General features: G+C 46.1%; 1 protein-coding gene across 5 annotated transcripts in view; it reads left to right on the top strand.

The window, feature by feature from the left end:
- The window catches only part of LOC122938785 (nitric oxide synthase, endothelial-like), a 91,628-nt gene extending 65,399 nt beyond the window's left edge, over positions 1-26,229 (top strand). For all 5 annotated transcript variants that reach the window (XM_044294555.1, XM_044294554.1, XM_044294559.1 and 2 more), the window contains 6 exons: positions 125-335; positions 669-756; positions 14,753-14,874; positions 15,157-15,305; positions 17,371-17,565; positions 25,629-26,229. In XM_044294555.1, the coding sequence (XP_044150490.1) occupies positions 125-335; positions 669-756; positions 14,753-14,874; positions 15,157-15,305; positions 17,371-17,565; positions 25,629-25,730 (867 nt within the window). In that variant the 3' untranslated portion in view covers positions 25,731-26,229. The remainder of the gene's footprint in view (positions 1-124; positions 336-668; positions 757-14,752; positions 14,875-15,156; positions 15,306-17,370; positions 17,566-25,628) is intronic.
- The last annotated feature ends 622 nt before the right edge of the window (positions 26,230-26,851 follow it).

Below are 26,851 nucleotides of genomic sequence, written 5' to 3'. Positions count from 1 at the left end.
AGAGCTGAGCCTTCATATGCCCCAGAACATGATTCCCACCAAATTAGGCACTTGTCTACTGACTTATTTGACAAACATATGAGGAACAATATGATAACCAGGATATTATTTGAACCTTTCACAGGATGCCCGTCAGTACGAAGAGTGGAAGTGGCACCGGTGCCCGACCATATTGGAGGTGCTGGACGAATTCCGGTCCATCAGTGTCCCCAGCTCACTTCTGCTCACACAGCTTCCACTCCTCCAGCCACGATATTACTCCATCAGCTCCTCCTTGGAGGCCTACCCCGACCAGATCCACCTGACGGTGGCAGTGGTGTCGTATCACACGCAGGGTGAGCATCTACTGGAAGGGGGAAAGGTGGGGGGGTCTTAGTAACAGTATTACGTTTCTGCTTCAGTGGTGTTCAAAATGGTGGCTGCTGAGAGCCAAACACTTACCTGTATGTTTTTGGGGAGTAGGTGTACTTAACTGAACTAATAGGATAATGAATATGGCACAGTGTTCACACTGCCTAGTCACCGTCCCTTTAAAATGTAAATTTGTGAAAAAAATGGCTTCATGAATAAATACACTGTATACCCAAATCTCCTGAGCGATAATCCATACAAGAACTTCTACGTGTCTATTATAATAATCTTAACCTCGATCTCATCATGTTCTGTAGAAAACAAAGGTCCTCTTCATTACGGCGTTTGCTCAACATGGCTGGACCAGCTGACCCCTGGATCACACGTGCCTTGTTTTGTGAGAGGGTAAGATGAAATTGTTATAATACTGCCCCCTATGTATGAGTATATAAAAAACTATTGTGGGGTTTCGCTCTGGTAGACGGGGTAAGCGGACGCAGTACAGAGGCAAAATACAAGTTCTTAACTCAAACTTCAGTGTTTATTCACACTTGCAGCAGTGGCATAAAACAACATGTCACTTTGCAGTCTTGGTGTTAAGTCACACACAGTGGAAAGTTCATATTGCACAAGTCACCTTGTTGGCAGTTCTGCCTCCAGTAGTCCACAGCAGACTTTAGGAGGCCTGTTCCCTCCAGTCCGGCACAAAACCTCAGGTCCCAGCACAGAGACCACCTGAGCTCCACTGTCAGACGTAGGTAATCCTCTTCACCTGGCAGTGCTGGCTGGTTTTTATGCTTGGCAAAACCTGGCCTGGAACATGAGGAGTAGTCACCCACCCAGCACTTTGACTACTCCCAGTAAGAGCCGTCCTGGATCAGCTATTACAGCCAGACTAAGTATCAACGCATCAAACAGCAACTGCTGCTGACACATAAAAAACGGCTCTTACTTCACCGAGGCCAGGAACCTCGATGACACCTACCTATCATCCACGATCCTTGTACCTTCTTACACTACTATAATACTGCTGCTATGTACAAGAATATAACTACTATAATACTTCCTCCTGTGTACAAGAATTTAACTACTATAATACTTCCTCCTGTGTACAAGAATTTAACTACTATAATACTTCCTCCTGTGTACAAGAATATAACTACTATAATACTGCTCCTATCTACAAGAATATAACTACTATAATACTGCTCCTATCTACAAGAATATAACTACTATAATACTGCCTCCTATGTACAGGAATATAACTACTATAATACTGCCTCCTATGTACAAGAATATAACTACTATAATACTGCCTCCTATGTACAAGAATATAACTACTATAATACTGCTCCTATGTACAAGAATATAACTACAATGATACTGCCTCCTATGTACAAGAATATAACTACTATAATACTGCTCCTATGTACAAGAATATACCTACTATAATACTGCCTCCTATGTACAAGAATATAACTACTATAATACTGCCTCCTATGTACAAGAATATAACTACTGTAATACTGCCTCCTATGTACAAGAGTATAACTACTATAATACTGCTCCTATGTACAAGAATATAACTGCTATAATACTGCCTCCTATGTACAAGAGTATAACTACTATAATACTGCTCCTATGTACAAGAATATAACTACTTTAATACTGCCTCCTATGTACAAGAGTATAACTACTATAATACTGCTCCTATGTACAAGAATATATCTACTATAATACTACCTCCTATGTACAAGAATATAACTACTATAATACTGCTCCTATATACAAGAATATAACTACTATAATACTGCCTCCTATGTGCAAGAATATAACTACTATAATACTGCCTCCTATGTACAAGAATATAACTACTATAATACTGCTCCTATATACAAGAATATATCTACTATAATACTGCCTCCTATGTACAAGAATATAACTACTATAATACTGCCTTCTATGTACAAGAATATAACTACTATAATACTGCTCCTATGTACAAGAATATATCTACTATAATACTGCCTCTATGTACAAGAATATAACTACTATAATACTGCCTCCTATGTACAAGAATATAACTACTATAATACTGCTCCTATGTACAAGAATATAACTACTATAATACTGCCTCCTATGTACAAGAATATAACTACTATAATACTGCCTCTATGTACAAGAATATAACTACTATAATACTGCTCCTATGTACAAGAATATAACTACTATAATACTGCTCCTATGTACAAGAATATAACTACTATAATACTGCTCCTATGTACAAGAATATAACTACTATAATACTGCTCCTATGTACAAGAATATAACTACTATAATACTGCCTTCTATGTACAAGAATATAACTACTATAATACTGCTCCTATATACAAGAATATAACTACTATAATACTGCTCCTATGTACAAGAATATAACTACTATAATACTGCTCCTATGTACAAGAATATAACTACTATAATACTGCTCCTATGTACAAGAATATAACTACTATAATACTGCCTTCTATGTACAAGAATATAACTACTATAATACTGCTCCTATGTACAAGAATATAACTACTATAATACTGCCTTCTATGTACAGGAATATAACTACTATAATACTGCTCCTATATACAAGAATATAACTACTATAATACTGCCTCCTATGTACAAGAATATAACTACTATAATACTGCTCCTATGTACAAGAATATAACTACTATAATGATCTTTATATTTAAAAACAGGCAACAAAATATTACAATAAAATCATAGAAAAGAATAATAAATATAAAGTTACATCACTTTGATAATAAACATCACAACACATTATACAATTGCTGACACATGGATGTTCCTCCAGTACATGTTATTGCGGTTATTTTTCAGGTCCTTCTTATATATCATCTTCAGACTTTCCAGGATATTATATAAGATGTTATCACAGGTCAGGAGCTCTCTGTTGATGACCAGGCAGCACCGCGCACACCACAGATGGTACATGGTCACCACATTCACTACATACAGGGCACTTCTGCTGTATTGTCTGAGATCTGGGGAGAAGTCTCCATACAAGAGCTGATTATACAGCTGCCCCACTAGATGTGGTAACTGAAGGGACCGTGACACGGCCTCCCATACCTGGACACTGAACGGACAGTCCAGCAGAAGATGCTCCATGGTCTCCAGTACCTGACAGCATTGCTCTCTAGGGCAGGATCTATCTGGCACATTTCTACACTTTAGATTGTCCCTGACATACATTTTACCATGAAATGCCAGCCATGACACATCCTTCATGTGAGCGGGGACTCTGGGGTCCTCCAGGATTTTCACAGCCTGTTTTACATCCAGGTTCGGGGCGTTCCTCAGCTGAATATGGGCACTAAACTGAGACATCAGCAGGTTCTTATACATCTCCTTCCTACTGAACTGCTTTTCCTCACCATATAAGATTTTCCATTTAATGATCTTGCTAATTATTTGTACCGCATACCAGGAAACGTTATTCTAAATGCGCCCCGAGATCCTCTTAATGGGGTCACCTACCGACCACACAGAGACAAACTGCTGGATCTGGTTCTTAAACAGACGACTCCACAGCTTCAGCTCAGAACTCTTACAAAATGAGAAATTCCTCCTGTAAGAAGAAGATGTCAGATCTCTCCTGAGACAGACGTTGGTAGATTCTCAGCCTCATCCAGGTCACTTAGTTTTCTTACTCTTTTTTCTCCTTCCACTACTGTGACCTTTAGAACCCCATCTTTTGGTGGACACTGAAGGGCCAGGTTCATCTTCCAGAGGGTCACCATCAGGGTTATGTGAAGAAACATAGTCCATTTCAATCTTTTCTTCTGACTCTTCTTCCCCTAGCGCAGCATACTGCCCGGAGGTTATGGCCAGCACTGGCGGATCCAGGGTTTTCTTTGCTGTAGCGCTGTTCTTTCTTTTTACGGTCTGGAACCCCTCTTCATCCACAGAGGACCTCCTGAGCTTCCTGAGCCCTGCAGCTGGACCATCAGGCTTTGTAGACGTAGAGGGCAGTTCTTTAGGTGGTTTGGCAACTGGTTTACTGGTCACTTTACTCTGCAGATGAGAATTCTCTTCAGTGGCTGGTACTTGTAGTGCTACAGATGGTACTTTAGTTTCCACAGCAGGATTTCTGGATTTCAAAGCCTTTTCAATAGCTGGTACTTGTGGTTCAGCAGATGTTGGTACTTGTAATGGAGTAGTTTGGCTATCAGTCTCCAACTCTGCCGGTACTTGTAGTGCATCAGGAGGGTCACCACTCTCTACAGCAGGGTCACTAGTACTTTGCATTACTTCAGCAGGACGATTACCAGTTTCTGGGGTTGTATCTGCTCTTGCAGTGACATCCTCCTGACCTTCCTCCATGGCCTCTGAGAAGATCTCATCACTGCCTTTATTATGATCTGCATGCGGACAGTCCCGGAACGTATGACCAGATCCTAAACACAGGTTACAGATGACCGGACCTGTACAGTAGTCCTTTGAATGACCAAACTGTCCACAAAATGAGCACTTAATACGGGAGCAGTTGATGGCGAGGTGCCTGCCCCCACATCTGTGACACAGCCGCGGCTGACCGGGGTAGTAGCATATCCCCCTCTCTGAGCCCAGGTAGAAGGAGTGTGGCAGATGTCTGGTCACACCATTGTTCTGCGCTAGTTGTATCATCACGGTGTATCCGCCATTCCAGATGTCTTCCTCATCATATATTTTTACGGGATGACTCTTCAACAGACACTGTCTGCTCAGCCAGTGCTCCAGATCTGCCAGTGCCACCACCTCAGACTGGAACAAGATGGTGGCCCTCACTACCTGAGGCTTGGACAGCTGGATCACCTGTAGATGCTCCCAGATTGACTGTTATTTCGTGTCATTGTATATGTTCCAGAATAAGTCCAAATCATACTGAAGCTTAAAGCTGATGTCATAGATCCTGCTGGAGGGGATATGGATCAGGGCGTACACCTCAGAGGCCTTAAATTTCATGAAGTCCTTCAGAAGAACTTTCCCTATGTACAGTCTGGAGGGGAGGTCTTCTTCTGGACCCGTATATTTAATCCGTACAGCGTTCCTCCTCTGAGGTGGCGGGTTTGCCGGCCTTGTAACATTGGAGAACAATCTCCTGAATTGTGGACGGTCAGCAGGAGGATCAGTGCTGGGCCTCTCCTCTACAGGCTTACTGACTCCAGATTGTCCTGCAGATCCACCTGTGTCTACTCCAGACTGCTGTGCAGCTGACACTGTGGACGGCTGAGGGTCCTGTATACTGACCTCCATAACAGCACTGAGCGGGGTCTCAATAACAGCACTGAGCGGGGTCTCATCCACAGCACTGAGCGGGGTCTCAATCACAGCACTGAGCGGGGTCTCATCCACAGCACTGAGCGGGGTCTCCTCCACAGCACTGAGCGGGGTCTCCTCCACAGCACTGAGCGGGGTCTCCTCCACAGCACTGAGCGGGGTCTCAATAACAGCACTGAGCGGGGTCTCAATAACAGCACTGAGCGGGGTCTCATCCACAGCACTGAGCGGGGTCTCATCCACAGCACTGAGCGGGGTCTCAATCACAGCACTGAGCGGGGTCTCCTCCACAGCACTGAGCGGGGTCTCCTCCACAGTACTGAGCGGGGTCTCCTCCACAGCACTGAGCGGGGTCTCCTCCACAGCACTGAGCGGGGTCTCCTCCACAGCACTGAGCGGGGTCTCATCCACAGCACTGAGCGGGGTCTCCTCCACAGCACTGAGCGGGGTCTCAATCACAGCACTGAGCGGGGTCTCCTCCACAGCACTGAGCGGGGTCTCCTCCACAGCACTGAGCGGGGTCTCCTCCACAGCACTGAGCAGGGTCTCCTCCACAGCTCTGAGCGGGCTCTCCTCCACAGCACTGAGCGGGGTCTCCTCCACAGCACTGAGCGGGGTCTCCTCCACAGCGCTGAGCGGGGTCTTCTCCACAGCACTGAGCGGGGTCTCCTCCACAGCGCTGAGCGGGGTCTCCTCCACAGCTCTGAGCGGGGTCTCATCCACAGCACTGAGCGCGGTCTCCTCCACAGCGCTGAGCGGGGTCTTCTCCACAGCACTGAGCGGGGTCTTCTCCACAGCACTAAGCGGGGTCTCCTCCACAGCACTGAGCCGGGTCTCCTCCACAGCACTGAGCCGGGTCTCATCCACAGCGCTGAGCCGGGTCTCATCCACAGCGCTGAGCGGGGTCTCCTCCACAGCGCTGAGCGGGGTCTCAATAACAGCACTGAGCGGGGTTTCCTCCACAGCACTGAGTGGGGTCTCCTCCACAGCACTGAGCGGGGTCTCCTCCACAGCGCTGAGCGGGGTCTCCTCCACAGCGCTGAGCGGGGTCTCCTCCACAGCACTGAGCGGCGTCTCATCCACAGCACTGAGCGGCGTCTCATCCACAGCACTGAGCGGAGTCTCCTCCACAGCACTGAGCGGGGTCTCAGTCACAGCACTGAGCGGGGTCTCCTCCACAGCACTGAGCGGGGTCTCCTCCACAGCACTGAGCGGGGTCTCATCCACAGCACTGAGCGGGGTCTCATCCACAGCACTGAGCGGGGTCTCAATCACAGCACTGAGCGGGGTCTCCTCCACAGCACTGAGCGGGGTCTCCTCCACAGTACTGAGCGGGGTCTCCTCCACAGCACTGAGCGGGGTCTCCTCCACAGCACTGAGCGGGGTCTCCTCCACAGCACTGAGCGGGGTCTCATCCACAGCACTGAGCGGGGTCTCCTCCACAGCACTGAGCGGGGTCTCAATCACAGCACTGAGCGGGGTCTCCTCCACAGCACTGAGCGGGGTCTCCTCCACAGCACTGAGCGGGGTCTCCTCCACAGCACTGAGCGGGGTCTCCTCCACAGCACTGAGCTGGGTCTCCTCCACAGCTCTGAGCGGGCTCTCCTCCACAGCACTGAGCGGGGTCTCCTCCACAGCACTGAGCGGGGTCTCCTCCACAGCGCTGAGCGGGGTCTTCTCCACAGCACTGAGCGGGGTCTCCTCCACAGCGCTGAGCGGGGTCTCCTCCACAGCTCTGAGCGGGGTCTCATCCACAGCACTGAGCGCGGTCTCCTCCACAGCGCTGAGCGGGGTCTTCTCCACAGCACTGAGCGGGGTCTTCTCCACAGCACTGAGCGGGGTCTCCTCCACAGCACTGAGCCGGGTCTCCTCCACAGCACTGAGCCGGGTCTCATCCACAGCGCTGAGCGGGGTCTCCTCCACAGCGCTGAGCGGGGTCTCAATAACAGCACTGAGCGGGGTTTCCTCCACAGCACTGAGTGGGGTCTCCTCCACAGCACTGAGCGGGGTCTCCTCCACAGCGCTGAGCGGGGTCTCCTCCACAGCGCTGAGCGGGGTCTCCTCCACAGCACTGAGCGGCGTCTCATCCACAGCACTGAGCGGCGTCTCATCCACAGCACTGAGCGGCGTCTCATCCACAGCACTGAGCGGAGTCTCCTCCACAGCACTGAGCGGGGTCTCAGTCACAGCACTGAGCGGGGTCTCCTCCACAGCTCTGAGCGGGCTCTCCTCCACAGCACTGAGCGGGGTCTCCTCCACAGCACTGAGCGGGGTCTCCTCCACAGCGCTGAGCGGGGTCTTCTCCACAGCACTGAGCGGGGTCTCCTCCACAGCGCTGAGCGGGGTCTCCTCCACAGCTCTGAGCGGGGTCTCATCCACAGCACTGAGCGCGGTCTCCTCCAGAGCGCTGAGCGGGGTCTTCTCCACAGCACTGAGCGGGGTCTTCTCCACAGCACTAAGCGGGGTCTCCTCCACAGCACTGAGCCGGGTCTCCTCCACAGCACTGAGCCGGGTCTCATCCACAGCGCTGAGCGGGGTCTCCTCCACAGCGCTGAGCGGGGTCTCAATAACAGCACTGAGCGGGGTTTCCTCCACAGCACTGAGTGGGGTCTCCTCCACAGCACTGAGCGGGGTCTCCTCCACAGCGCTGAGCGGGGTCTCCTCCACAGCGCTGAGCGGGGTCTCCTCCACAGCACTGAGCGGCGTCTCATCCACAGCACTGAGCGGGGTCTCCCCCACAGCACTGAGCCGGGTCTCCTCCACAGCACTGAGCCGGGTCTCATCCACAGCGCTGAGCAGGGTCTCCTCCACAGCGCTGAGCGGGGTCTCAATAACAGCACTGAGCGGGGTCTCATCCACAGCACTGAGCGGCGTCTCATCCACAGCACTGAGCGGCGTCTCATCCACAGCACTGAGCGGAGTCTCCTCCACAGCACTGAGCGGGGTCTCAGTCACAGCACTGAGCGGGGTCTCATCCACAGCGCTGAGCGGGGTCTCATCCACAGCACTGAGCGGGGTCTCATCCACAGCACTGAGCGGGGTCTCATCCACAGCACTGAGCGGGGTCTCAGTCACAGCACTGAGCGGGGTCTCCTCCACAGCACTGAGCGGGGTCTCCTCCACAGCACTGAGCGGGGTCTCAGTCACAATGTCCATACATGAAGCACTCTCCTGCTCACACACAGGGTTGCTGTTCTCATTCACTTCACCAGAGTTACAAGCTGAGTCCACTGCAATTAACCCCTTGTTGAATGACTCACTTTGCTCCATCGTATTCCCAGCATTTTCAGAGACTGATTGCTCAGACCCCATACATAGTGACCCTGAAAGCAGTGACCCTCCAGGCGCTGCACCCACACATCTCTGAGGGCTTCCTTGCTTCACCATATTATGCACATCGCCGTAATCTTTACTTTTTATTTCTATGATTTCCTTTATCTTCACATTCTGGGCTCTGGCCTCCCTCTTTTTCTCCATTGCCCAGCTTTCCACTTTAGGTATTGTGTTTTTACCTTTATCTAATTTATCTTTTAATATATCCAGTTCTCGTGTGCAGTCATCCAGGCATTCATACTTCATCAGCTTTTTCTTGGGATCAGCCTCTGTCTTTATCTCATCTCTTAACTTAGAAATGCGCCTTTCCAGTTTAACCACTTCAGCCCCGCTAGCTGAAACCCCCTTATTGACCAGGCCACTTTTTACACTTCAGCACTACACTACTTTCACCGTTTATTGCTCGGTCATACAACTTACCACCCAAATGAATTTTACCTCCTTTTCTTCTCACTAATAGAGCTTTCATTTGGTGGTATTTCATTGCTGCTGACATTTTTACTTTTTTTGTTATTAATCGAAATTTTACGATTTTTTAGCAAAAAAAATGACATTTTTCACTTTCAGCTGTAAAATTTTGCAAAAAAAACGACATCCATATATAAATTTTTCGCTAAATTTATAGTTCTACATGTCTTTGATAAAAAAAAATAGGTTTGGGTAAAAAAAAAAATGGTTTGGGTAAAAGTTATAGCGTTTACAAACTATGGTACAAAAATGTGAATTTCCGCTTTTTGAAGCAGCTCTGACTTTCTGAGCACCTGTCATGTTTCCTGAGGTTCTACAATGCCTAGACAGTAGAAACACCCCCACAAATGACCCCATTTCGGAAAGTAGACACCCTAAGGTATTCACTGATGGGCATAATGAGTTCATAGAACTTTTTATTTTTTGTCACAAGTTAGCGGAAAATGATGATTTTTTTTTCTTACAAAGTCTCATATTCCACTAACTTGTGACAAAAAATAAAAACTTCCATGAACTCACTATGCCCATCACAAAATACCTTGGGGTGTCTTCTTTCCAAAATGGGGTCACTTGTGGGGTAGTTATACTGCCCTGGCATTTTAGGGGCCCATATGTGTGAGAAGTAGTTTGCAATCAAAATCTGTAAAAAATGACCGGTGAAATCCGAAAGGTGCACTTTGGAATGTGGGTCCCTTTGCCCACCTAGGCTGCAAAAAAGTGTCACACATGTGGTATCGCCGTACTCAGGAGAAGTTGGGGAATGTGTTTTGGGGTGTCATTTTACATATACCCATTCTGGGTGAGAGAAATATCTTGGCAAAAGACAACTTTTCCAATTTTTTTTATACAAAGTTGGTATTTGTAGACAAATTTTTTTGGCACAAGTTAGCGGAAATTGATTATTTTTTTGTATTTTCTCACAAAGTCTCCCTTTCCGCTAACTTGGGACAAAAATTTCAATCTTTCATGGACTCAATATGCCCCTCAGCGAATACCTTGGGGTGTCTTCTTTCCGAAATGGGGTCACATGTGGGGTATTTATACTGCCCTGGCATTTTAGGGGCCCTAAAGCGTGAGAAGAAGTCTGGGATCCAAATGTCTAAAAAATTTAAGCATTTGGATTCCGTGACGGGTATGGCGAGTTCATGTGAGATTTTATTTTTTGACACAAGTTAGTGGAATATGAGACTTAGTAAGAAAAAACAAAAACAAAAAAAAAACAATTTCCGCTAACTTGGGCCAAAAAAAATGTCTGAATGGAGCCTTACAGGGGGGGTGATCAATGACAGGGGGGTGATCAATGACAGGGGGGTGATCAGGGAGTCTATATGGGGTGATCACCCCCCTGTCATTGATCACCCCCCTGTAAGGCTCCATTCAGACGTCCGTATGATTTTTACGGATCCACGGATACATGGATCGGATCCGCAAAACGCATACGGACGTCTGAATGGAGCCTTACAGGGGGGTGATCAATGACAGGGGGTGATCAGGGAATCTATATGGGTGATCACCCCCTGTCATTGATCACCCGCCTGTCATTGATCACCCCCCTGTAAGGCTCCATTCAAACGTCCGTATGCGTTTTGCGGATCCGATCCATGTATCCGTGGATCCGTAAAAATCATACGGACGTCTGAATGGAGCCTTACAGGGGGGTGATCAATGACAGGGGGGTGATCAATGACAGGGGGTGATCAGGGAATCTATATGGGTGATCACCCCCTTGGCATTGATCACCCCCCTGTAAGGCTCTATTCAGACTTCCGTATGCGTTTTGCGGATCCGATCCATGTATCCGTGGATCCGTAAAAATCATACGGACGTCTGAATGGAGCCTTACAGGGGGGTGATCAATGACAGGGGGGTGATCAATGACAGGGGGTGATCAGGGAATCTATATGGGTGATCACCCCCCTGTCATTGATCACCCCCCTGTAAGGCTCCATTCAGACGTCCGTATGTGTTTTGCGGATCCGATCCATGTATCCGTGGATCCGTAAAAATCATACGGACGTCTGAACGGAGCCTGACAGGGGGGTGATCAATGACAGGGGGGTGATCAATGACAGGGGGTGATTAGGGAGTCTATATGGGGTGATCATGGGTGATCAGGGGTTCATAAGGGGTTAATAAGTGACAGGGGGGGGTGTAGTGTAGTGTTTTGTGGTACTTTACTGAGCTACCTGTGTCCTCTGGTGGTCGATCCAAACAAAAGGGACCACCAGAGGACCAGGTAGCAGGTATATTAGACGCTGTTATCAAAACAGTGTCTAATATACCTGTTAGGGGTTAAAAAAAATCACATCTCCAGCCTGCCAGCGAGCGATCGCCGCTGGCAGGCTGGAGATCCACTCGCTTACCTTCCATTCCTGTGAGCGCGCGCGCCTGTGTGCGCGCGTTCACAGGAAATCTCGGCTCTCGCGAGATGACGCGTATATGCGTGACTCTGCGCAGGGCTGCCGCCTCCGGACCGCACATCTGCGTTAGGCGGTCCGGAGGCGGTTAAATAAACTTTTCTTTGTCACAGTTGTACTCAATCCAGAAGCACTACAAGTTTCAGTTGACTCACCAGCCACCATTTCCAGATCATCGCTTCCAAGATCTCCATGCTGCAGGCCACACTCCAAGCTCTGGGCTTTCCCAGGATCATCAGCCCAGCTCCCCTCCCCTCCACCTGGGTCAGAAGCCATGCCCCCTCCCTGCAGGGAGCTCAGCACCACACGTCTATCCTCTCCTATGGACAAGAATATAACTACTATAATACTGCCTCCTATGGACAAGAATAGAACTACTATAATACTGCTCCTATGTACAAGAATATAACTACTATAATACTGCTCCTATGTACAAGAATATAACTACTATAATACTGCTCCTATGTACAAGAATATAACTACTATAATACTGCCTCCTATGTACAAGAATATAACTACTATAATACTGCTCCTATGTACAAAAATATAACTACTATAATACTGCTCCTATGTACAAGAATATAACTACTATAATACTGCTCCTATGTACAAGAGTATAACTACTATAATACTGCCTCCTATGTACAAGAATATAACTACTATAATACTGCTCCTATGTACAAGAATATAACTACTATAATACTGCCTCCTATGTACAAGAGTATAACTACTATAATACTGCCTCCTATGTACAAGAATATAACTACTATAATACTGCTCTTATGTACAAGAATATAACTACTATAATACTGCTCCTATGTACAAGAGTATAACTACTATAATACTGCCTCCTATGTACAAGAATATAACTACTATAATACAGCTCCTATGTACAAGAATATAACTACTATAATACTGCTCCTATGTACAAGAATATAACTACTATAATACTGCCTCCTATGTACAAGAATATAACTACTATAATACTGCTCTTATGTACAAGAATATAACTACTATAATACTGCTCCTATGTACAAGAATATTACTACTATAATACTGCTCCTATGTACAGGAATATAACTACTATAATACTGCCTCCTATGTACAAGAATATAACTACTATAATACTGCTCCTATGTACAAGAATATTACTACTATAATGCTGCTCCTATGTACAAGAATATAACTACTATAATACAGCTCCTATGTACAAGAATATAACTACTATAATACTGCTCCTATGTACAAGAATATAACTACTATAATACTGCTCCTATGTACAAGAATATAACTACTATAATACTTCTCCTATGTACAGGAATATAACTACTATAATACTGCCTCCTATGTACAAGAATATAACTACTATAATACTGCTCCTATGTACAAGAATATTACTACTATAATGCTGCTCCTATGTACAAGAATATAACTACTATAATACTGCCTCCTATGTACAAGAATATAACTACTATAATACTGCCTCCTATGTACAAGAATATAACTACTATAATACTGCTCCTATGTACAGGAATATAATTACTATAATACTGCCTCCTATGTACAAGAATATAACTACTATAATACTGCCTCCTATGTACAAGAATATAACTACTATAATACTGCTCCTATGTACAAGAATATAACTACTATAATACTGCTCCTATGTACAAGAATATAACTACTATAATACTGCCTCCTATGTACAAGAATATAACTACTATAGTACTGCCTCCTATGTACAAGAATATAACAACTATAATACTCCCTCCTATGTAGAAGAATATAACTACTATAATACTGCCTCCTATGTACAAGAATATAACTGCTATAATACTGCCTCCTATGTACAAGAATATAACTGCTATAATACTGCCCCTATGTACAAGAATATAACTACTATAATACTGCCTCCTATGTACAAGAATATAACTACTATAATACTGCTCCTATGTACAAGAATATAACTACTATAATACTGCCTCCTATGTACAAGAATATAACTACTATAATACTGCTCCTATGTACAAGAATATAACTACTATAATACTGCCTCCTATGTAGAAGAATATAACTACTATAATACTGCCTCCTATGTACAAGAATATAACTACTATAATACTGTTCCTATGTACAAGAATATAACCGCTATAATACTGCTCCTATGTACAAGAATATAACTACTATAATACTGCCTCCTATGTAGAAGAATATAACTACTATAATACTGCCTCCTATGTACAAGAATATAACTACTATAATACTCTCCTATGTACAAGAATATAACTACTATAATACTGCCTCCTATGTACAATAATATAACTACTATAATACTGCCTTCTATGTACAAGAATATAACTACTATAATACTGCCTCCTATGTACAAGAATATAACTACTATAATACTGCCTCCTATGTACAAGAATATAACTACTATAATACTGCTCCTATATACAAGAATATAACTACTATAATACTGCTCCTATGTACAAGAATATAACTACTATAATACTGCCTCCTATGTACAAGAATATAACTACTATAATACTGCCTCTTATGTACAAGAATATAACTACTATAATACTGCTCCTATGTTATGTACAAGAATATAACTACTATAATACTGCTCCTATGTACAAGAATATAACTACTATAATACTGCTTCTATGTACAACAATATAACTGCTATAATACTGCCTCCTATGTACAAGAATATAACTACTATAATACTGCTCCTATGTACAAGAATATAACTACTTAATACTGCTTTCTGTCTGCTATGAGATAAATACTGTAATACTACCCCTATGTATAAGAATACTCCTTCTGATATAATATATCTTGTGCAGGGCTCCAACTTTCAATCTACCGTCTGATATTTCGGCTCCCTGTATTCTGGTGGGGCCGGGGACCGGTATTGCGCCCTTCAGGGGCTTCTGGCAGCAGAGACTTTATGACATTGAAAATAAAGGTAAGAAATAGCACTCACTCTGTGACAGACTCTGACAACCTTGTAGGGAAGTTGTCATTAGTGGCCAGTAAGTAGTCAGTCTCCACCAATGTGAGGCACCACGGCCGGGCACCGCAGGTTGATGCTTTCTTTTTGAGGTTTTTTCTTTACATTTCAGTCCAGATAAATCTTATAAGGATGAACAGGTCTCCTGTTTAAGCAGCTTAGGTAGAATGAGTGGCCCCTGACCCAGGGGCCCATTATCCACATTCCCTCCCTCCATGGATCTTTTCTCTCTTGCAGGTCTAAATCCTGGTGAAATGACTTTGCTATTTGGATGCAGATGTGCAGAACTTGACCATATACATAAGGAGGAAACGATTGATGCCCAGAAGAGGGGCGCCCTCAGCCAGATCTACACAGCCTTCTCACGCCAGCCAGACCACCCAAAGGTGAGGGGTGATGCTGCACAGGAAAGAGTTAACTGGTAATTACAATTGGGCTGATCTCAGCACCATGGAGCACACACTCCATCTACTGGTCATCTGCCAGAATATATATTGCTTTAATAACTGGCAAATTATACAGTTGGGTACTGAGATGGATGCTATCACTTTTCTGCCTGAGAAAAGCTGTGGGTCCTGCTTCCCCCACCCAGTCATAGAGAAAGCCTGTGAGTCCTGCTTCCCCCACCCAGTCATAGAGAAAGCCTGTGAGTCCTGCTTCCCCCACCCAGTCATAGAGAAAGCCTGTGAGTCCTGCTTCCTCCACCCAGTCATAGAGAAAGCCTGTGAGTCCTGCTTCCCTTGCCCAGTCATAGAGAAAGCCTGTGAGTCCTGCTTCCCCTGCCCAGTCATAGAGAAAGCCTGTGAGTCCTGCTTCCCTTGCCCAGTCATAGAGAAAGCCTGTGAGTCCTGCTTCCCCTACCCAGTCATAGAGAAAGCCTGTGAGTCCTGCTTCCCTTGCCCAGTCATAGAGAAAGCCTGTGAGTCCTGCTTTCCCCACCCAGTCATAGAGAAAGCTTGTGAGTCCTGCTTCCCCCACCCAGTCATAGAGAAAGACTGTGAGTCCTGCTCCCCCCACCCAGTCATAGAGAAAGACTGTGAGTCCTGCTCCCCCCACCCAGTCATAGAGAAAGCCTGTGAGTCCTGCTTCCCCCACCCAGTCATAGAGAAAGCTTGTGAGTCCTGCCTCCCCTGCCCAGTCACAGAGAAAGCCTGTGAGTCCTGCTTCCCCCACCCAGTCATAGGGAAAGCCTGTGAGTCCTGCTTCCCCCACCCAGTCATAGAGAAAGCCTGTGAGTCCTGCTTTCCCCACCCAGTCATAGAGAAAGCCTATGAGTCTTGCTTTCCCCACCCAGTCATATAGAAAGCCTGTAAGTCCTGACCCCCTGCCCAGTCATAGAGAAAGCTTGTGAGTCCTGCTTCCCTTGCCCAGAAATAGAGAAAGCCTGTGAGTCCTGCTTCCCCTGCCCAGTCATAGAGAAAGCCTGTGAGTCCTACTTCCCCTGCCCAGTCATAGAGAAAGCTTGTGAGTCCTGCTCCCCCCACCCAGTCATAGAGAAAGCCTGTGAGTCCTGCTTCCCCTGCCCAGTCATAGAGAAAGCCTGTGAGTCCTGCTTCCCCTGCCCAGTCATAGAGAAAGCTTGTGAGTCCTGCTTCCCCCACCCAGAAATAGAGAAAGCCTGTGAGTCCTGCTTCCCCCACCCAGTCATAGAGAAAGCCTGTGAGTCCTGCTTCCCCTACCCAGTCATAGAGAAAGCCTGTGAGTCCTGATTCCCCTACCCAGTCATAGAGAAAGCCTGTGAGTCCTGCTTTCCCCGCCCAGTCATAGAGAAAGCCTGTGAGTCCTGATTTACCTGCCCATTCATAGACAAAGCCTGTTAGTCCTGCTTTACCTGCCCATTCATAGACAAAGCCTGTGAGTCCTGCTTCCCCCGCCCAGTCATAGAGAAAGCCTGTAAGTCCTGCTTCCCCCGCCCAGTCATAGAGAAAGCCTGTGAGTCCTGCTTCCCCCGCCCAGTCATAGAGAAAGCCTGTGAGTCCTGCTTCCCCCGCCCAGTCATAGAGAAAGCCTGCGAGTCCTGCTTCCCCCGCCCAGTCATAGACAAAGCCTGTGAGTCCTGCTTTACCTGCCCATTCATAGACAAAGCCTGTGAGTCCTGCTTCCCCTGCTCTCACTGAATGATTGGCAAATACACTTATTTCCTCTGTTATAGTAGGAAACTACCACTAGGGGGAGTTCACTGTATGTGTGCTTTATACACATCTCATTGAACTCAATACCAATGACAATACATTGAGCTCCCCCTTGTGGTGACTGCAGGTGTCCAGAATTTTATTATGTAGCTCTGTGGCTGTGATAATGGCAGGAGAGGGTTTGGAGCTCTGTATCACCAGACCTGAGCCCTGCTTGTATGAAATGATCAAAATCTAGACCTATTTACAGAACCTGTAGGGGGCACTGTGATGGCACTGTTAATGGAGGCCCATTGGCTGTCACTATCTTGTCTTTTAGACCTATGTACAGGACATCCTGCGTACTCAGCTGGCGAGTGACGTATATGAGGTGCTGCGTCACAAGAACGGACACATGTACATATGTGGGGACGTGACCATGGCCACCGACGTCCTGCAGACAGTTCAGCTCATTCTCGTGTCTCAAGGGGATATGAGCATTGTTGAAGCTGGAGACTACATTGGGGAGCTGAGGGTACGAGACTTACAGACTTAGTGCTGGGCTTCTGCTCTATAATGCATTATACTCCAGTCACCTCTAAAGCTGCATTTAGCATTCTACAGGTTTGTTGTAGTTACATGGCTGGCTGCAGAGTGCAGATGTACCACACATGCACTGCAAGCAGAAACTGACAGAGCTGTGAATGCAGCTCTGGATGTGATTAGAGTATAAGACATGATGTAAATCCATAAACGTTAAAGCTACAACTGATTGTATGTATCAGGCCTCATGCACACGACCGTTTATTTTTTTCTGTTTACGGGATGTTTTTTGCTTTCCGTATACGGAGCCAGTCATTTCGATGGGTCCGCAAAAAAAAAAAAAAAACGGAATGTACTCCATATACATTCTGTTTCCGTATTTCCGTTCCATTGAAAGATAGAACATGTCCTATTATTGTCTGCAAATCATGTTCCGTGGCTCCATTCAAGTCAATGGGTCCGCAAAAAAAGAAACGGAGCACATACGGAAATGCATCCGTATTGCTTCCGTATCCGTTCCGTTTTTGCGGAACCATCTATTGAAAATGTTATGCCCAGCCCAATTTTTTCTATGTAATTACTGTATATGCCATACGGGAAAACGGAACAGAAACAAAAAAACGGAACAACGGATCCGTGAAAAATGGACCGCAAAACCTGGACCGCGTATGGACCTGAAAAAGCCATACGCTCATGTGCAGTAGGCCTCAGATAGAAGATGGAGGTGCCCAGGGGATGAGATTGGTCAAATCTGATTGTTGATAGATGTATAGCGATTAGTAGGATCAGATTGGCGGTAGATGTATAGTGATGGGTAGAATCTGATTGGTGGTGGATGTATTATGATTGGTGGGATCAGATTGTTAGTGGATGTGTTGTGATTGGTCGGATCAGATTGGTGGTGGATGTATGATTGGTGGGATCAGATTGGTGGTGGATGTATGATTGGTGGGATCAGATTGTTAGTGGATGTATTATGATTGGTAGGATCAGATTGGTGGTGGATGTATGAATGGTGGGATCAGATTGGTGGTGGATTTATTGTGATTGGTGGGATCATATTGTTAGTGGATGTATATGTCACGGAAGGTGTACAGAAAACTAGAAGACACAAATGAAGATCCGACTGACTTGATCCAAAACTAAGGAACAGGAGGGTAAGCCCTGTAAGAGCCCTAGCTCTCTCCCTTACTGCTCAGCCTATGCAAAAATCTCAATGGTAGAAAATTGCATATCCTCGTTCCTCGACTGTATGCACCTGAACACCCTATAATAGTGAGGGGACACGACCACCGGCTCCCTACACTTAATACGGAGGGAGTCAGGGTCACCTAGGATCAAGTCCACAGGCAGACAGAAATAAAGAAAACAGACTTATCTTGTGGATGCAGTAGTAACAGCTTCTAGCATCAGCACACTCCAGGAAGTTGTATAAACCGCAAAGTGATGCAGTATGGGAAGGGATTTAAAGGGATGCAATCAGTGCAACTACATGACAGCTGAGAGAGGCTAACGAGATGAGAAAACGAAAGCAAAAAACAAAAGGAACCTCAAGCAGGAGGTTCTGAAGAACATCTGTCAGAGCTTCTCAGATGTCTGGTGGTGACAGTACCCCTCCTTCTACGAGTGGACTTCAGACACTCAGAGCCCACCTTCTCAGGATGGGACCTATGGAAAGCCCTGATGAGACGAGTGGCCTTAATGTCCGTCACTGGGACCCACATCCTCTCCTCAGGACCATAACCCTCCCAATGAACGAGGTACTGGAGAGAACCGCGGACAACACGAGAATCCACAATCCTAGAGACCTGAAATTCAAGATTACCATCAACCACAATCGGAGGAGGAGGCAAAGACGAGGGTACAATGGGTTGGACATAAGGTTTTAATAAGGACTTATGAAAAACATTATGGATCAGTCTGAGGAAGATCAAGACGGTAGGCAACAGAATTGATGACGGACAAGATTTTGTAAGGCCCAATAAACTTCGGACCCAACTTCCAGGAGGGAACCTTCAATTTGATATTCTTGGTAGACAACCACACCAGATCACCAACATTCAGGTCCGGACCAGGCACACGTCTCTTATCCGCCACACGCTTATATCTCTCACTCATGCTCTTTAGATGATCCTGAATCTTTTGCCAAATAGATGACAAAGACGAGGAGAATCTGTCCTCATCAGGTAAACCAGAAGACCCCTCTCCAGAGAATGTCCCAAACTGCGGATGAAACCCAAATGCACCAAAAAATTGTGACTTATCAGAGGACTCCTGACGACGGTTATTTAAAGCAAACTCAGCAAGGGACAAAAAGGAACACCAATCCTCCTGATTCTCCGCCACAAAACAGCGCAGATATGTCTCCAGATTCTGATTGACGCGCTCTGTCATTCGACTGCGGGTGGAAAGCAGAAGAGAATGACAACCGAACTCCCAAGCGAGAACAGAAAGCCTTCCAGAATCTGAAAACAAACTGCGTGCCCCTATCAGAGACTATGTCTGAAGGAATACCATGCAATTTGACAATGTGATCAATAAATGCCTGCGCCAGCGTCTTAGCATTGGGCAAGCCAGGAAAAGGAATGAAATGCACCATTTTGCTAAAACGGTCCACCACCACCAGAATCACAGTCTTCCCCGAGGAACGAGGCAGGTCCGTAATGAAGTCCATGGACAGATGTGTCCAAGGACGGGAAGGAATGGGTAACGGAAGAAGAGGACCTGACGGCCGTGAATGAGGGACTTTGGCACGAGCGCAGGTCTCGCAGGCTGCCACAAAACCCTCAACCGACTTACGAAGCGCCGGCCACCAGAATCTCCGAGCGATGAGATCCACTGTGGCTCTTGCCCCCGGATGCCCAGCAAGGACAGTATCGTGGTGCTCCTTAAAAATCTTGTGTCTTAAAGCGAGAGGCACAAACAACCTCCCAGGAGGACAAGATCAGGAGCCTCTGACTGGGCTACCTGAACCTCTGCCTCCAATTCAGGATAAAGAGCAGAGACCACCACACCTTCAGCCAAGACGGGACCCGGGTCTTCAAAATTTCCACCTCCCGGAAAACAACGTGACAGGGCATCCGCCTTCACATTCTTAACCCCAGGGCGGGACGTGACAACAAAATTAAACCTTGAAAAGAACAAAGACCATCTGGCCTGTCTCGGGTTCAGACGCTTGGCTGACTCCAAGTAGGCCAGATTTTTATGGTCAGTAAACACGGTAATAGGGTGTCTGGCTCCCTCTAGCCAATGGCGCCATTCCTCAAAAGCTAACTTGATGGCCAACAACTCCCTATCTCCCACATCATAATTTCTCTCTGCAGAGGACAGTTTCTTCGAGAAAAAGGCACACGGTCGCCATTTGGCAGGAGAGGGACCCTGACACAAGACCGCACCCACACCCACCTCAGAAGCATCCACCTCAACTATGAAGGGCAGAGAGATATCAGGTTGTACCAAGATGGGAGCGGAAGCAAAACTCTTCTTGATATTAGAAAAGGCCTTACGCGCCTCTACCGACCAGGAGGAAAAATCTACCCCCTTTCTAGTCATATCAGTGAGTGGTTTAACAACATAGGAATAATTCAAAATAAACTTCCTGTAATAATTGGCAAAACCCAAAAAACGCATCAGCGCCTTCTGATTCTCAGGAAGCTCCCACTCAAGCACAGCGCGGACCTTCTCATGGTCCATGCAAAAACCAGAAGCAGAGAGAAGAAACCCCAGAAATTGAATTTCTGGAACCGCAAACACACATTTTTCCAGTTTAGCGTACAATTTATTCTCCCGCAGGATGAGCAAGACCTGACGTAAGTGTTCCTCATGAGTTTTGAAATCAGGAGAAAAAAATAAAAATGTCATCTAGATACACTAATACAAATTTCCCCATTAAATGATAAAAAATGCTGTTCACAAAATGCTGAAAAACGGCTGGAGCATTCATCAAACCAAAAGGCATAACCAAATTCTCAAAATGGCCCTCAGGGGTATTGAAGGCCGTCTTCCATTTGTCTCCTTCTCTGACCCTGACCAGGTTGTATGCCCCTCTTAGATCCAACTTGGAAAAAACTTTAGCCCCAACAATCTGGTTTAAACAGGTCTGGGATCAGAGGAAGCGGATAAGGGTCACGAATTGTGATACTGTTCAGCTCCCTGAAATCCAGACATGGTCTTAAAGAACCATCTTTTTTCTTAACAAAGAAAAAAACAGCGGCGACAGGTGACTTCGAGGGTCGTATGTGTCCCTTTCTCAGACTCTCAGAGATATAAGCACGCATAGCGACCCTTTCAGGTTGGGAGAGATTGTATAAACGAGATTTAGGCAGCTTGGTGCCTGGTGTGAGATTAATAGGGCAATCGTACTCCCTGTGAGGGGGCAAATCCTGAACTCCACTCTCAGAGAAGACATCCGAAAATTTAGAGAGAAAAGATGGTACAGTCTTAGTAGAAACCTCAGAAACAGATGTCGTGAGGCAATTCTCTCTGCAAAAGTCACTCCAACCATTTATTTGCCTCGCTTGCCAATCAATGGTGGGGTTATGTTTAGTGAGCCAGGGTAGCCCCAACACTAGAGGAGTAGGCAACCCGCTTAGGACGAAACATGACACATCCTCAACATGAGCATCACTCACAATCAAACGGATATTGTGAACTATGCCCTTTAACGATTTCTGAGAAAGTGGAACGGAATCCATAGCAAAAACAGGTATATCCTTTCCCAAAGTGCATACCTGGAAACCATGAGTTATAGCAAATCGATTATCAATGAGATTGACAGCTGCTCCACTATCTACAAAAATCTCACAAAAAATGTTCTTACTCTCTAGCGCCACCCTGGCAGGTAGGACAAAACTGGAACTACAAGCAAACGGAAAAGCTTCAATTTCCGCATCAACCTTGCCAATAGTAACAGATGGAACGTTTCTAGAGGATTTTTTTCTTTTTGTTTCTTTATTACTCTCAAAAAACTGCCTGAATCTCCTAGAGGGACAAACATTTGCCAAATGATTTATACCTCCACAACAGAAACAAACCTTCCTCTGAGAGCTGAATCTTCTATTGTCAGAGGCAAGCAAACCCAGCTGCATGGGATCCTGCTCAGAGGGGATTGAGAGCGACTGAGACCCCTGCGCACTAAATGAGACCGCCGCACTGTCCTTGGACTGAGTATGACAGGAAGGAGTGATCTCTCCTCTCTCTCTAAGACGCCTGACAATACGAACGGCCCGAGACATGGCAGAGTCCAAGGAGGTAGGTCTCTCATGAAAGGCAAATGCATCTTTCAATCCCTCTGAAAGACCATGGCAAAATTGACTTCGGAGTGCAGCATCATTCCAACCAGTATCAGCTGCCCATCTCCGAAATTCTGAACAGTATATCTCTGCGGACTGTTTACCCTGACATAAAAGACGTAGTCTAGACTCAGCCAGAGCAAAACGATCCGGATCATCATATATCTGACCCAGGGCTAAAAAGAATTAATCCACTGAACGGAGGGGCCGTGCCCCCACCAGCAGCGAAAAGGCCCAGGACTGAGCGTTACCCCTGAGCAGCGATATAATGATCCCCACCCTCCGTTCCTCATCACCAGAGGAATGGGGAAGAAGGCGAAAATGGAGTTTGCAAGCCTCTCTAAAACGCACAAAATTCTCACTACCCCCGGAGAACGTATCCGGGAGCGAGATCTTAGGCTCAGAACAAACTCCATGAACGCAAGCTGAACCGGTCACCCGAAGCTGAGAAAAAGTCTTACGGAGATCTGCTACCTCCAATGAAAGACCCTGGAAGCGTTCAGTCAAAAGTGAAACCGGATCCATGCTTGAGATGGTTTTGGCGGTTTATAATGTCACGGAAGGTGTACAGAAAACTAGAAGACACAAATGAAGATCCGACTGACTTGATCCAAAACTAAGGAACAGGAGGGTAAGCCCTGTAACAGCCCTAGCTCTCTCCCTTAGGCCCCTTTCACACGGGTGAGATTTCCGCGCGGGTGCGATGCGTGAGTTGAACGCATTGCACCCGCACTGAATCCTGACCCATTCATTTCTATGGGGCTGTTCACATGAGCGGTGATTTTCACGCATCACTTATGCGTTGCGTGAAAATCGCAGCATGCTCCTCTTTGTGCGTTGCGGTGCGATAATCCATGCAATGCAGGCCCCATAGAAGTGAATGGGGCTGCGTGAAAATCGCAAGTATCCGAAAGCAAGTGCGGATGCGGTGCGATCTTCACGCATGGTTGCTAGGTGACAGTCTATTCACTGTATTATTTTCCCTTATAACATGGTTAAAAGGGAAAATAATAGTATTCTGAATACAGAATGCATAGTATAATAGTGCTGGAGGGGTTAAAAATAATATAAAAGTTAACTCACCTTCTCCTCTTGATCGTAGTTCCCGGTCTGTTCTTTAGCTGTGGGCTAAAGGACCTGTGGTGATGTCAGATCACATGCTCCATCACCATGGTGATGGACCATGTGATTGGAGCATGTGATCTGACATCACCACCAAGAACAGACCGGGATCTACGCGATCAAGAGGAGAAGGTGAGTTAACAATTTTATTTTTTTTAACCCCTCCAGCACTATTATACTATGCATTCTGTATTCAGAATGCTATTATTTTCCCTTATAACCATGTTATAAGGGAAAATAATACAATCTTCAGAACATCAATCCCAAGCCCGAACTTCTGTGAAGAAGTTCGGGTTTGGGTACCAAACATGCGCGATTTTTCTCACGCGAGTGCAAAACGCATGACAATGTTTTGCACTCGCGCAGAAAAATTGCGCATTTTCCCGCAACGCACCCGCCTCTTATCCGGGCCAAAAATATGACGCCCGTGTGAAAGAGGCCTTACTGCTCAGCCTATGCAAAAATCTCAATGGTAGAAAATTGCATATCCTCGTTCCTCAACTGTATGCACCTGAACACCCTATAATAGTGAGGGGACACGACCACCGGCACTTAATACGGAGGGAGTCAGGGTCACCTAGGATCAAGCCCACAGGCAAACAGAAATAAAGAAAACAGACTTATCTTATGGATGAAGCAGTAACAGCTTCTAGCATCAGCACACTCCAGGAAGTTGTATAAACCGCAAAGTGATGCAGTATGGGAAGGGATATATAGGGATTCAATCAGTGCAACTACATGACAGCTGAGAGAAGCTAACGAGATGAGAAAACGAAAGCAAAACAAAAGGAACCTCAAGCAGGAGGTTCTGAAGAACATCTGTCAGAGCTTCTCAGATGTCTGGTGGTGACAGTATAGTGATTGGTAGGATCAGATTGGTGGTGGACGTATAGTGATTGGTAGGATCAGATTGGTGGTGGATGTATAGTGATTGGTAGGATCAGATTTTTCGTGGATGTATAGTGATTGGTAGGATCAGATTGGTGGTGGATGTATAGTGATTGGTAGAATCAGATTGGTGGTGGATGTATAGTGATTGCTAGGATCAGATTGGTGGTGGATGTATAGTGATTGCTAGGATCAGATTGGTGGTGGATGTATAGTGATTGCTAGGATCAGATTGGTGGTGGATGTATAGTGATTGCTAGGATCAGATTGGTGGTGGATGTATAGTGATTGCTAGGATCAGATTGGTGGTGGATGTATAGTGATTGGTAGGATCAGATTGGTAGTGGATGTATAGTGATTGGTAGGATCAGATTGGTGGTGGCTGTATAGTGATTGGTAGGATCAGATTGGTGGTGGATGTTTTTTGTATCTATCTCCAAATCTGATGTCAATAAACACCTTCCACTTTCATCTTCAACTGATCTTACTAATATAATCAAAGAAATTGGTGAGAACAGATTGGAGAAGAAAGCAGCAGCTGCCGCCTGGCAGAATCAGACTACAGCGAGCAGATGTTTATTGAGGGCACATTGGTCAGATCAGATTGGAGAATTGTTCTTATTGGGTCTGTCCTATTGTTGGTCGGATGAGATTGGTGGCAGGTGTATGGTGATCTGTGAGATTAGATTGGTGGTGGATCTGTGAGATCAGATTAAAGATGGACAATGTCATACTCTTGTTTCTTTGTCCTCAGGACCAGAACCGATACCACGAGGACATTTTCGGCATCACGCTGAGGACGCAGGAGGTGACGTCTCGTGTGCGCGTGCAGTCCATGTCCCTGCAGGAGAAGTGAGAGACGTGATGGCCGCACATAAGACGTGTTCACACTGGGAGATAAGCAGACACTACACACGCTTATTACATACAACTGATCACATGATGGCGGCGTAGTGCGACCAGGGGTCGCTAGCCAGTCACAGATCGGCCATACATTGCACTAGACCCCGCAGGCAGAGATCTGCGTCTCAGAGATGAGGCAGCCTTATTCTCCGTAGCCACCAATCACAGCTTTGCTCTCATTTTCTAAAATATGGATGCTGATTGGCTGCTATGGGTAACAAGAGGCGCCATGTACCTCATGCCTCCCGCCATTACCAGTCCATGTTTTGTACAGTAGATACATGTGTGATGATGACGATTAGAGACGAGCGAATTTCAGGTCATGAAATTTCTTCACGCTTCGTTTACTGGTAAAAGGTGAATTGCGTTATGGATTCCGTCACCACGGACCATAACGCAATTCTATGACGGAATGCATAACGGAATGTCTTTAGAGGCATTACGTTATTCATTCCGTCATAGTAGAAATCTATGGGCTGCAAAACGGATCCGGGCCGTTTCCGTTCTGCATTCCGTCATAGAATTGCGTCATTGTCCATGGTAACGGAATCCATAACGCAATTCTGCTTTTACCAGTAAACGAAGAGTGAACGAATTTCATAACCTGAAATTCGCTCACCTCTAACGAGGATGCTGCAGATTTACATTGTTTTGTCTTACAATCATTAATAAAGAGCAAATGTCAATTATCAGCAGAAACGCGGCTTCTCTGGGCGGAGTTAGTTTACGTGGAGTGGCGATTATTATGGGTCACATGGCACTGTCGTCTTCTGGCGGTTCACATACTTATCTGTCCGTGCAGCAGTGGTGGTTCTGGCCCTGGACTTCTGCATGGACACGGTTGGGTGAATCAAGGATCCTCAGGGGCGGAGCAAGTTACTTCCACCCCCAAGGAGTTTATCCACAATGATAGTACCAGGGATATTACCCGTTTAATGCTGCCGGCCTGGTACCAGTGCCTCTAGGCAAAAAATATATAAATAAAAGCCCCCAAAAAAGCACAAGCTACATGACGAAAAAACATACCCAGACGCCATTACTATCTACAAGGATGTAAACATTTATTGCAAAATG

Source organism: Bufo gargarizans, chromosome 5 (assembly GCF_014858855.1).
Source record: "Bufo gargarizans isolate SCDJY-AF-19 chromosome 5, ASM1485885v1, whole genome shotgun sequence".
Lineage (NCBI taxonomy): Eukaryota > Metazoa > Chordata > Amphibia > Anura > Bufonidae > Bufo > Bufo gargarizans.
This window is presented reverse-complemented; position numbering and strand designations above follow the sequence as displayed.